Source organism: Oncorhynchus gorbuscha, unplaced genomic scaffold (assembly GCF_021184085.1).
Source record: "Oncorhynchus gorbuscha isolate QuinsamMale2020 ecotype Even-year unplaced genomic scaffold, OgorEven_v1.0 Un_scaffold_103:::fragment_2:::debris, whole genome shotgun sequence".
Classification (NCBI taxonomy): Eukaryota; Metazoa; Chordata; class Actinopteri; order Salmoniformes; family Salmonidae; genus Oncorhynchus; species Oncorhynchus gorbuscha.
This window is the reverse complement of record NW_025744396.1, coordinates 418,288-431,005: the sequence shown is the minus strand read 5'-3', so window position 1 is coordinate 431,005 and position 12,718 is coordinate 418,288. Positions and strand designations below refer to the sequence as shown.

General features: G+C 41.3%; 1 protein-coding gene across 1 annotated transcript in view; it reads right to left on the bottom strand.

The window, feature by feature from the left end:
* LOC124016881 (WW domain-containing adapter protein with coiled-coil-like) overlaps nt 1-12,718 on the bottom strand; it is a 67,681-nt gene that overhangs the window by 36,882 nt on the left and 18,081 nt on the right. Inside the window, exons 5-6 of the mRNA XM_046332222.1 lie at nt 5,891-6,006; nt 810-931 (exon numbers count right to left, since the gene is read on the bottom strand). Coding sequence (XP_046188178.1) covers nt 810-931; nt 5,891-6,006 — 238 coding nt within the window. The remainder of the gene's footprint in view (nt 1-809; nt 932-5,890; nt 6,007-12,718) is intronic.

Here is a 12,718-nt window from a genome sequence, read left to right as displayed (position 1 = left end):
GGCTTAACTTCCCATGGAAAATGTCTGGAAATATACAGACCCTTTGAAACCCTAGATGTAGTTACATTATGGAATTCACAACTAAATGTTTGCCAGCAAGATAACTTAATAGTTAAGATAACTGTCTAAAATGTTGTAAATGCTCTGCAGTTGTGCATTTGGTTTGATAATTTAGTAGCTAGCCGGCTATCTAGCTAAGCGGTTAGCTTCTACCAAAATCAAGCGTCGCATAGGGGCGGCAGGGTGGTTAGAGCGTTGGACTAGTAGCCGGAAGGTTGCAAGTTCAAACCCCCGAGCTGACACGGTACAAATCTGTCGTTCTGCCCCTGAACAGGCAGTTAACCCACTGTTCCTAGGCAGTCACTGAAAAGAAGAATTTGTTCTTAACTGACTTGCCTGGTTAAATAAAGGTAAAATAAATAAATAGAACCCCCTCCTGGATCAAGAGCCCTGCAGTCTAATATGTTTTGGGCATGCAGCAAACTGAATAGCATTTTAGAGTTACTTGTATGAACTGGGATGTCTGTCGTTAAATAGTTTAGATCAGAGACTGTATAAAATATTTGCAATGCGCTCGTTACCATTTAGTTACAATTCTCTATGGGATTTTACATGTACTTGTTAGCATTGCTAACCTTCGGATTACAGAGGCTGTGGGGTTCGAAAATAGCTCCCCTTGTGCTTAGTGCAGGTATTACCGAATATCCCAGTATGGCACAAGGCCGGTATGAAGGCATGACACCGGCCAAGCCTACTTTTGTACCTCAATGGGAGACCTTGTATAAAAAAACAATTTTTTAAAGACTTACTAGCAGCAGTAAAGCCAGTGGCTGATGTAGCCTGCTGCATGGCCTCCCGTCTGTAGTCCCTGTCTTTGGGGAAACTGTTGACCGGCGTCAACTTAGTGGAGGACTCCTTCTGCCTCTGCTCTCTGGGAAACAAACAAACAGTCAAGTTAGAGCTCAAGATTGCATCTCAACTGGCACCATTGATCCATCACTACTTTTGACAAGGGCCCGAAGGTAAGTAAAACACATTGGCACTCAAAGATGAGGAAGATCTGCGCAAAGGTAGAGCCCTATATAATATGTTTGAATTGTTTGCCCGATTCAGTTTAATCTGTATGGAAAAGCCAACTAAAATGTACTCCTGAGGTGCTGACCTGTTGCACCCTCTTACAACCACTACTATTATAATTATTTGACCCTGCAGATCATCTATGAACGTTTGAACATTTTGGCCATGTACTGTTATAATCTCAACCCAGCACAGCCAGAAGAGGACCAGCTACCCCTCAGAGCATGGCTTCTTCCTAGGTTCATGCCTTTCTAGGGAGTTTTTCCCTAGCCACTGTGCTTCTCCATCTGCATTGCTTACTGTTTGGGGTTTTAGGCTGGGTTTCTGTAAAGCACTTTGTGACATCGGCTGATGTAAAAAGGGCTTTATAAATACATTTGATTGAGTTTAGTTTCTTCCCAAATTCCATTTTCTCCTTTTAGTTCAGGTTTTTGTTTTTCCCAGTTTCTGTTCACAAAAATCCTACCTTTTTAATAGAAAAACAAAACGTTCTAAATCAGGGATTGGCAATTGATTTAGGAAATTTGTGTTTTAACTAAAGTGGTCTAACTAATAAAGCATGTGATTACGTCTCAATCAAATAATGAAATCGTTATTTTCAAATACAATCTATTGTTGGGCTTAGTTGTGGTCAATTTGCAGTGGTCAATTTGCAGTGTTCAAATTCTAATGATGGGAAAACAAATCTAAAGAAATGTGTGGGTTTTGGGTGTAGTTACCCTTCAATTCAAGTGTGTACCAGTCAGAGACTGTTTGGTTAGCAATGTTTCTGTAGCGCTCGTGTGATTGCAAAATTTGAAAACAAAAAATGGCCACAGGATTGATGCAAATAATGATATCATTCTGTCCTGAAGGCTACTTTGTAGTTAGTCTCACGCTGCCATACCTCAAATCACATCGTTGTCACGCCTCACTTTGAGGTCTAGAGAATTTTGTATTGCAAAACCGTTTTGAATGGTCGACTGGGATTTTGATTGGATGTTACATTTCAAGAACCCTCCACCCACACGCCCATAGAACGGGTGCTGTATGTTATATGAGTCACTGTTTTCCATCCGGGTAGTTGTTGCCTATGCTAGTTTAAGTGTGGCCGATAGTCTGCTATTTATAGAAATTGAAAGTGGATTATGCTGATGACAAACACTTTTCCCCTAGTCTCGATTCGTCCACGTGGCCACTGGCTGTGCTACCACCAAAATCATTGTTAAGATTGGGTCCTTGGTCAAACAGCAGAGGCAAGTAAATAAATAGTTTCCTTTATTAAACAATGTATTATTAGCTAGCTGGCTGGCTACAAGTAGGCCACTTTGTAGGCTAACACAACTGAGCTGCTAGCTAGCCAACTTTCCACACTATTTAGCTAAGGGAATTAAATGTAATCACCCAACATCCTATTAGCTAGCTATTCTGATGCAATCATTGTACATTAAAAATAGTCATCAAAAGCGTAAATAACAGCCATGAAAGAGAGTGAAATTGCTGCTGTCATTGAAGGGAGAGTGTAGGCTAATAACCTAGGCAGCAGACTGTGCAGATCTAGTGCCCATGCACTATTGGCTGCCTAGGCTAGCTATTGGATAGGGCAAGTCTTTTTGTGGGAGGACATTGGAGAATCTTTTCATAGTTCCAGTCCCTAGATAGGAAAACTGAGGACAGAGCCATAAATGGCAACATAATATTCAGTTCGGTCTAATTTGAGTATTATGAACACGATTTCTGTCTTCAGACATGGAAAGCTGTCAAAGCCTGTTTGCAGATGGAGAGGTCCCAATGAATGCCCCAACAGACTAAGGGCATATCCTATATGCCATGGGTTACATGTGCAGGCCTACCTATGTTAGCAAATGTTGTATACAAAAATAGTTATAATCGACAACAATTGGAGCAGACCAATCATGCTGGAGGTCTGATGGATGTGCAGCCTTCTGTTTCAGACAAGCAATAACACACCTGATTCAACCTTGAGTTGAGTCAAGTGCGCTATTGCTGGGCTGGAATTTAAGTCTGCTCACCCTGTAGATCAGGGATTAGTGGAGCAAGGTTGGCCACCACTGGTCTGGAGTTTGTTCACCTGACCGAGCACGCCCCCATTCTCACCGACAGGGCTGTAGTGGAGCAGGTTGAGAACTTCAAGTTCCTTGGTGTCCACATCAACAAACTAGAATGGTCCAAACACACCAAAACTGTCGTGCAGAGGGCACGACAAAGCCTATTCCCCCGCAGGAAACTAAAAAGATTTGGCATGGGTCCTAAGATCCTCAAAAGGTTCTACAGCTGCAACATCGACACTGGTTGCATCACTGCCTGGTACGGTACGGCAATTGCTCAGCCTCCAACTGCAAGGCACTAGAGGATAGTGCGTATGAACTAGTGTCAATGTTGATGAATCACATCACAATCAAGAGGGGGTGGTGTTCTGTCTAATGTGTCTGTTGTATTCCCAAATGAACATGTCCTTTTTGTGTAGTTGTAGAACTCCAATCTGTTTAATTTGATTGTCACCCTCAGTATATTAGCTATGTGAATCCATTTGCAGCTTATCATAAGGCATGCATCGCCAATGCAGCCATAAGCCTACAGTATGATGGCATTACTGGCCTTATGGGCATCTCATCTGAAGCAGAGAATAGCTAAACTCATACACTGTTTACATGTCGAGTTATATGTACAGTTTAAAATTATACCAGTAGACAATGTTCAGTATGAGGCAAACCATATACCAGGTTTTGTACATGCCTTGTAAGTGCGGACCTAAAATTGTTTAGTGGAAATCCGACCCTTGTCATGCAAGTACAGTATGGAAATAAGGAGACAATTAGGCTTCCTGGAGATTAGCATTAGAGGTTAAATTTGATTAATTTTTGTACGGTTGCTCCTAAGGCACTAATCTGGTGAGTGCCTCTGGAGCCCCGCCAAAGCAGGCATTTAATTGGTTTGACGTGTTGCGAGGCGTCACTGATCGAATAAAATAAAATGTTATTGGTCACATACATGTGTTTAGCAGCTGTTATTGCGGGTGTAGCGAAATGATTGTTCCTAGCTCCAACAGTGGAGTAATATCTAACAATTTCACAACATATACCCAATACACACAAATCTAAGTAAAGGAGAAAATATAAATATATGGACAAGCAATGTCAGCATATACTAACAGTAGAATATAATACAGTATATACGAGATGAGAAATAGAAAATATGTAAACATTATTAGTGGCCAGTAAGTAATTTCAAGTCTATGTATATAGGCAGCAGCCTCTAATGTGCTAGTGATGGCTATTTAACAGTCTGATGGCCTTGAGATTGAAAAACAGCTTCTGTCTCTCGGTCCCAGCTTTGATGGACCTGTACTGACCTCGCCTTCTGGATGATAGCGGGGTGAACAGGCAGTGGCTCGGGTGGTTGTTGTCCTTGATCTTTTCGGCCTTCCTGTGACATCAGGTGATGAAGGTGTCCTGGAGGGCAGGTAGTTTTCCCCCGGTGATGCGTTGGGCAGACCACACCACCCTCTGGAGAGCCCTGCGGTTGCGGGCGGTGCAGTTGCCATACCAGGCGATGATACAGCCCGACAGGATGCTCTCAATTGTGCCTCTGTAAAAGTTTGTTAGGGTTTTAGGTACCAAGCCAAATTTCTTCAACCTCCTGAGGTTAAAGAGGCACTGTTGCACCTTCTTCACCACACTGAGTGGGTGGACCATTTCAGTTTGTCAGTGATGTGTACGCCAAAGAACTTGAAGCATTCCACCTTCTCCACTGCGGTCCCGTAAATGTGGATAGGTGGGGTGCTCCCTCTGCTGTTTCCCGAAGTCCACAATTATCTTGTTTTGTTGACGTTGAGTGAGGATATTTTCCTGGCACCACACTCCCAGAGCCCTCACCTCCTCCCTGTAGGCAGTCTCGTCATTGTTGGTAATAAGCCTACTACTGTTGTGTCGTCTGTAAACTTGATTGAGTTGGATGCGTGCGTGGCCACGCATTCATGGGTGAACAGGGAGTACAGGAGGGGGCTGCGCATGCACCAGGTTTCCAAACTCTTTAGAGGATTACTGCCATGGAACTTCCCCATGCTTCCTGTTTTAGGGAAGCGTGGTTCACAAGAAGGCTACTTTGTAGTTAAAATTTAACTGGAAAAGGTTCTGGAAAGCCTTTTCATTTCTACCAGAACTTTTGTAATTATTAGCATAATCGCTAACGGCTACACAAAATGAAGAAAGGTCAAGGTGGATACCTAGTCAGTGGTACAACAATGCATTCAAATGAAACGTGTCTTCTGCATTTAACCCAACCACCCTGAATCAGAGAGGTGCGGGGGGCTGCCTTAATCATACCTGCACCACACGCCGTTTCAGAAAGTTCCAGAAATATATGAAAAACTGATGCATTTGGTTAATGTCTTATGATTAACTTAATGAATGCATTTTCTAATAATTTCAACAAATGTAGTTGATTTCATATTAAGTCGAAGACATTTTTTAATATTGTTGAATAGCAGTTTTAAGTGTCTGCATTCCAAGATTCTGTCCACGTTCTCCGAAATGTGGATTTAAGGCCCTACAAATGGAATGGTAACTTACAAACAATATGGCTTATGTTACATTTAATGCAATAACAAATCAGGACCAGGGTAGAGCAAAGCAAAGCCATCCCAGTCTCAATGTTTTGGTAAGCGGTGTTTATGATTTCAGACATCAGTTTCACAGCTCATCAAGGACTTAAGAGACAAGCATTTTAAAAATGAATAGAAAACCAGGCCAGCTCAACTAGGCTCAGTAGTGTGAAATCGGTATTATGTTAATGAAAATGGCATAATGCGTACCTCTCCAGCCACTCTTTGGGTTTCTCCCACTGTGAGACCTCGGTCCTGCAGTTGTAGTAGTACTTCTTCCCAGAGGAACTGATGTGCTCTGACCAGTCATCTTTATCTTCATATGGCTGTGGAGTAGGGAAGAGGACATTTATGTAAGGGAGAAAGGAAAAAGGTGAGTGAGGGAGAGCATTTTACATTGAGGACAGGAATACCACGGGAGGCCAACATCTGCCGAGAGACTGGTCTCACAACGGCAGACCTACCAGGTGTCATGAACCACAGAGTTATGGCAAGCCATCATTCTGTGCATTGTGCCACCACAAGCAAGCAAGCAGACTGAGGGCATCTACAATGTCTTCAGAAAGTATTCATACCCCTTCACTTATTCAACTTTGTTGTGTTACAGCGGGAATTCAAAATGGATAACATTTATTTCTCACCCATCTACACACAATACACCATGACAAAGACAAAACATGTTTTTAGAAGTTAAAGTAAATTGATTGAAATACAGTAATATCTGATTTACATAGGTATTCACACCAGAGTCAAGAAATGTTAATAACATATGATTAACTTTCTGGGTAAGTCTAAGAGCTTGGCACACCTGGATTGTACCATATTTACACATGAATTAACCTGTTAAGCTTACCCCCTACTTTTTCGAACATTCTGTTAAAAATCTCGCAACATTTCAGCGCCCTGCTACTCATGCCAGGAATATAGTATATGCATATGATTAGTATGTGTGGATAGAAAGCACTCAGACGTTTATAAAACTGGTTAAATCACGTCTGTGGCTTTAACATAACGTGCGTTTCATTGAAAAGTGCAGGAAAATTCGATCACTGAAAGTGGAAAAATATATCCATCCGCCGCTTCAACCCATTGTTATGGGCGAAAGACATTAAATATGGCTGAGGTTGCAGTACCTACAGCTTCCACACGATGTCAACAGTCTTGTCATTTGCCTAGGATTTGTTTCTTGGTCAAACGAACAAGAGACAGCCCATTTCTTCCGGTCTCCGACCAGATATTTTGGTTGAGAAATAGACGGACAGTATTTCAAGATGGATCCCTATAGAAAACACTTCGTCTCGTGATTAATTTGATCGCTTATTAACGTGTACTAATACCTAAAGTTGCATTACAAAAGTATTTCGAAGTGTTTTGTGAAAGTTTATCGTCGACTTTTTGAATTTAAAAAAATGACGTTACGTTATGAAACGCTATTTTTTTTCATTTATCACACAGTCTACATAGAACGATATCTAGGCTATATATGGACCAATTTAATCGAAAAAAAGACCCAATAGTGATTATGGGACATCTAGGAGTGCCAACAAAGAAGATGGTCAAAGGTAATGAATGTTTTATATTTTATTGTGCGGTTTGTGTAGCGCCGAATATGCTAATTATTTTGTTTACGTCCCCTGCGGGTCTTTTGTGGTGTTACATGCTATCAGATAATAGCTTCTCATGCTTTCGCCGAAAAGCATTTTAAAAATCTGACTTGTTGCCTGGATTCACAACGAGTGTAGCTTTAATTCAATACACTGCATGTGTATTTTAATGAACGTTTGAGTTTTAACTAATACTATTAGCATTTAGCGTAGCGCATTTGCATTTCCAGAGCTCTAGATGGGACGCCTGCGTGCCAGGTAGAAGCAAGAGGTTAAAACAATTCTTCAAGCTCTATCAAGTTGGTTGTCGCTAGACAGCCATTGAACTCTTGCCATAGATGCCACCCGGGAACATTCAGCATAGTCTTGGTAAGCAGTGAATATTTGGCCTTGTGTTTTAGGTTATTGTCCTGCTGAAAGGTGAATTTGTCTCCCAGTGTCTGTTGGAAAGCAGACAACCAGATTTTCCTCTAGTATTTTGCCTGTACTTGGCTCTATTCTGTTTCTTGATAACCCCAAAATAATGGAGTGTGGTACTCAGGCATGTTTTGGATTATTTATATTATGTACAGGCTTCCTTTTCACTCATTTAGGTTAGTATTGTGGAGTAACTTTTATTGTCCTCAGCACAAGGTGCAACTGTGCAATGATCATGCTGTTTAATAAGCTTCTCGATATGGCACGCCCGTCAGGGGGACAGATTATTTTGGCAAGGGCATTGAAGATGAAACGTGGCTGCGTCTTTCAGCATGACAATGATCCCAAACACACCGCCCGGGCAACAAAGGAGTGGCTTCGTAAGAAGCATTTCAAGGTCCTGGAGTGGCCTAGCCAGTCTCCAGATCTCAACCCCATAGAAAATCTTTGGAGGGAGTTGAAAGTCCGTGTTGCCCAGCAACAGCCCCAAAACATCACTGCTCTAGAGGAGATCTGCATGGAGGAATGGGCCAAAATACCAGCAACGGTGTGTGAAAACCTTGTAAAGACTTACAGAAGACGTTTGACCTCTGTCATTGCCAACAAAGGGTATAACAAAGTATTGAGATAAACTTTTGTTATTGACCAAATACTTTTTTTCCACCATAATTTGCAACAAAAAAATTCATTAAAAATCCTAGTGTGATTTTCTGGATTTTTTTCCCTCATTTTGTCTGTCATAGTTGAAGTGTACCTATGATGAAAATTACAGGCCTCTCGTCTTTAAGTGGGAGAACTTGCACAATTGGTGGCTGACTAAATACTTTTTTACCCCACTGTGTTTTATTTGACCTTTATTTAACTAGGCAAGTCAGTTAAGAACAAATTCTTATTTTCAATGACGGCCTAGGAACAGTGGGTTCAGGGGCAGAGTGACAGATATGTACCTTGTCAGCTCGGGGATTTGAACTTGCAACCTTCCGGTTACTAGTCTAACGCTCTAACCACTAGGCTACCCTGCTACCATATGTGTGTGTGTGTGGGTGTGCGCGCATTTATATACACACACTTCTTTTTTTGTGCATATGGCGTTGTGTTTAGGCCGTGACAAAGTCTCAATGGAATCCATTTTAAATTCAGAGTAACAAAATGTGGGAAAAGTCTGAATACTTTATGAAGGCCCTAGAGAGCGCGAGAGAGAGCGAGGGACATTTGGCAAGAAGATGACGACATTCGGGAAAGGAAAGAGCATGAGAAGGGACAATTAAGTAAGGATAGGAGAAAATAAAACGCTGCATTTTATCCCATCAAGAGTTGAGGCAAAAAATATATACCGCAGCAAGAGAGGGATTAGATCTGATGCAAGAGCTTGCAATGTGAGATGTAAAAGATGTGTGGGTCTATTTGGGCATGAAGGTTTGGCTCCGATACCAGGGCTGGTTGGGAGATGAGACGGAGGGACGGATGCTGGCTAACCCAACTGACAACTAGGAACGCTTCTCAAGATTTCAAAATATTGCCGTTTTTTGTGATTGTTGAGGTGGATGCTTCCATGTACAAAACCCAAGACAAATTCCTAGCAACATTGGTAGCAAGGCAATAATGTTTCCGGATTTCAGAAAACCACCTGCCCAGAGACTACAGATACACATTTGTTGTATTCACAGGCCTGTTGAGTAATGGTGTGCATGGTACCAGTCAGCTAAATATAATAAAGTTAAATAAAATACATTTTGCTGATCTTTATTTTTGACAAGTGACAAACACTTGAATTATGTTCAATGTCATCCAATAATTAGGGACTAGGGAATATCAACAACAATAAAGAAAGGCAAGGCCGTGTTCAGGCTCCGTTCTTTGGGAAACCAATGATCATGATCTCATCCAAGACAGCAGCTTCACAGCTCATTACTGACTGAAGAGGCCAGCCACTTGACACACACTTAACATCTTTTAAATGAAAACAAAAGTAGGAAAGGAATTAGCCTAGCAGCTGATAGAAGCATAAGACTGTTTCCCCCTGTAGGTTTTCACTTGATATCGGTGTTACCTTGGTCCTGCTTGCTATCAAAGACCTACTTTTTGTGAAGACGAAAGGACAATTTATCTATCCGTTCGACAATCATTCTGGACCACTGAAAGTGTATTTTCTCGTTTACCAAGGCAAATGTACTGTGACAATTTACCCGACATGTATGAATGGAAAACTAATGTTGGTGAAGCCTACCCTTATTTCATTCGTTTCCAATTTAATCAATCAAATACAAGACTTTAAAATAATTGTCTGACGAGGTAATTTTTTATCCAGATCGGGGGTAAAATATCCCTGGACTGTCCATATTTGAAATGTGTGTGTTATGAAATCAAGTCAATTGTTAGATTTAAATCATCTATATTTATTTATCAAATGAAAATGTAGGCTAACAAAGATATCAAATGGCATATAAACTCAGCAAAAAAAGAAATGTTCCTTTTTCAGGACCCTGTCTTTCAAAGATAATTCGTAAAAATCCAGATAACTTCACATATCACCATTGTAAAGGCTTTAAACATCATACTAGGACTTCTGCTAGGCCTGTTGTAAGGCAGGTCCTCACCAGTCATCACGGGCAACCGCACCGCCTATGGGCACAAACCAATTGTCGCTGGACCAGGCATGACTGGCAAAAAGTGCTCTTCACTGACGAGTCACGGTTTTGCCTCACCAGGGGTGATGGTCGGATTCACGTTTATCGTCAAAGGAATTAGTGTTACACCGAGGCCTGTACTCTGGAGCGGGATCGATTTGGAGGATCCATCATGGTCTGGGGCAGTGTGTCACAGCATCATCGGACTGAGATTGCAGGCAATCTTAACGCTTTGCATTACATGGAAGACATCATCCTCCTTCATGTGGTACCCTTCGTGCAGGCTCATCCTGACATGACCCTCCAGCATGACAATGCCACCAGCCATATTGCTCGTTCTGTGAGTGATTTCCTGCAAGGCAGGTATTTCAGTGTTCTGCCATGGCCAGCGAAGAGCCCGGATCTCAATCCAATTGAGCACGTCTAGGACCTGTTGGATTAGAGGGTGAGGGCTAGGGCCATTCCCCCCAGAAATGTCCAGGAACTTGAAGAGGTCTTGGTGGAAGAGTGGGGTAACATCTCACAGCAGGAACTGGAAAATCTGGTGCAGTCCATGAGGAGGAGATGCACTGCAGTACTTAACGCAGCTGGTGGCCAAACCACTTACTTTTGATTTTGACCTCTTTGGTCAGGGACACATTATTCCATTTGTTAGTCACATGTCGGTGGAACTTGTTCGGTTTATGTCTGTCGTTGAATCTTATGTTTATACAAATATTTACTCATGTTAAGTTTGCTGAAAATAAAACGCAGTTGACAGAGGAAGTTTCTTTTTTTTCTGAGTTTATAATATTTTGCCATTTAACGTGTAAGTCTACCCCCTACTTTTTCGAACATTCTGTTAAAAATCGCGCAACATTTCAGCGTCCTGCTACTCATGCCAGGAATATAGTATATGCATATGATTAGTATGTGTGGATAGAAAACACTGACGTTTCTAAAAACTGGTTAAATCACGGCTGTGACTATAACATAACGTGTTTCATTGAAAAGCGCAAGAAAAACTGATCACCAAAATCTGGAAAATATATCAATGCGCCACTTGCATGTATTGTCTATTGGAAAGCAAATTACATGGGGCTGAGATTGCAAGTCCTACAGCTTCCACGCGATGTCGCTAGTCTTGTCAATTGAGAGAGCCCATTCCTTCCGGTCTCCGACAGGATGTTTTGGATGAGAAATTTCCGAACAGGATTTCAAGACGTGGAGCTATTGAATACACATCGCCCGTGATCAATTTGATAGATTATTAACGTTTACTAATACCAAAAGTTGGATTACAAAAGTATTTTGAAGTGTTTTGTGAAAGTTTATCGTCTACTTTTTTTATTTAAAAAAATGACGTTGCGTTTTAAAACAGTCTTTTTTCCTGGATCACACTTCATAGATCGATATTTAGGGTATATATGGACCGATTTAATCGAAAAAAGGCCCAATAGTGATGTTTATGGGACATCTAGGAGTGCCAACAAAGAAGATCGTCAAAGGTAATGAATGTTTTATATTTTATTTCTGCGTTTTGTGTAGCGCCGGCTATGCTAATTGTTTTGTTTACGTCCCTTTCAGGTATTTCGGGGTGTTGCATGCTATCAGATAATAGCTTCTCATGCTTTCGCCGAAAAGCATTTTAAAAATCTGACTTGTTGGCTGGATTCACAACGAGTGTAGCTTTAATTCAGTACCCTGCATGTGTGTTTTAATGAATGTTTGAGTTTTAACGAGTGCTATTAGCATTTAGCGTAGCGCATTTTCGATCCAGATGGCTAGATGGGACGCATGCGTGTCGGGTCGACTTAAGAGGTTAAAGATGAAATCTGCATTAAGGGAAATGGCGCAACCATCCGCCCCAATACTTTTATTTATTATCCTTGTTTTGTGGACGAAACGGAGGCGAGGTGCTTAGATCAAGTTGTTGAAATATCCCAAAAAGACGTGGCAGTTCCAACATTAAGGTGAAATGTTTTAACTAAATATATAGGCCAACTATATTGTTGTACCCTAATATGTTTACATTGAAGCAGCTTTATGGTTTCTGATGCCCCTGATAGGTCAATATTTCAATGGGGGTGGTAGTGGAGAACCTAGACGGGGGCATCGTTATCGCTGAGCTGTTTCCCAAAACCACCGCTATTAAAGTTGCACTAAAAAACGCTCGTTATTTACCGACTGCCTCAGACCACTCGTAGCAGGTAAGTGCTTCGTTAGATGCTTTTTTTGCCATCTTGTGCCACTATTGAAAGATCTCCGCTAAAACCATTATGTTTATCTGTCTGACTACCAATAACTTCAGAACGAAGTCTATTACAAATACAGAGTCGTTGCAATTGTTACGAATAAGTGAAGGATAAAAAGATGCTTCAAATTAAAAACAGATGACTGCATTAAAAGAT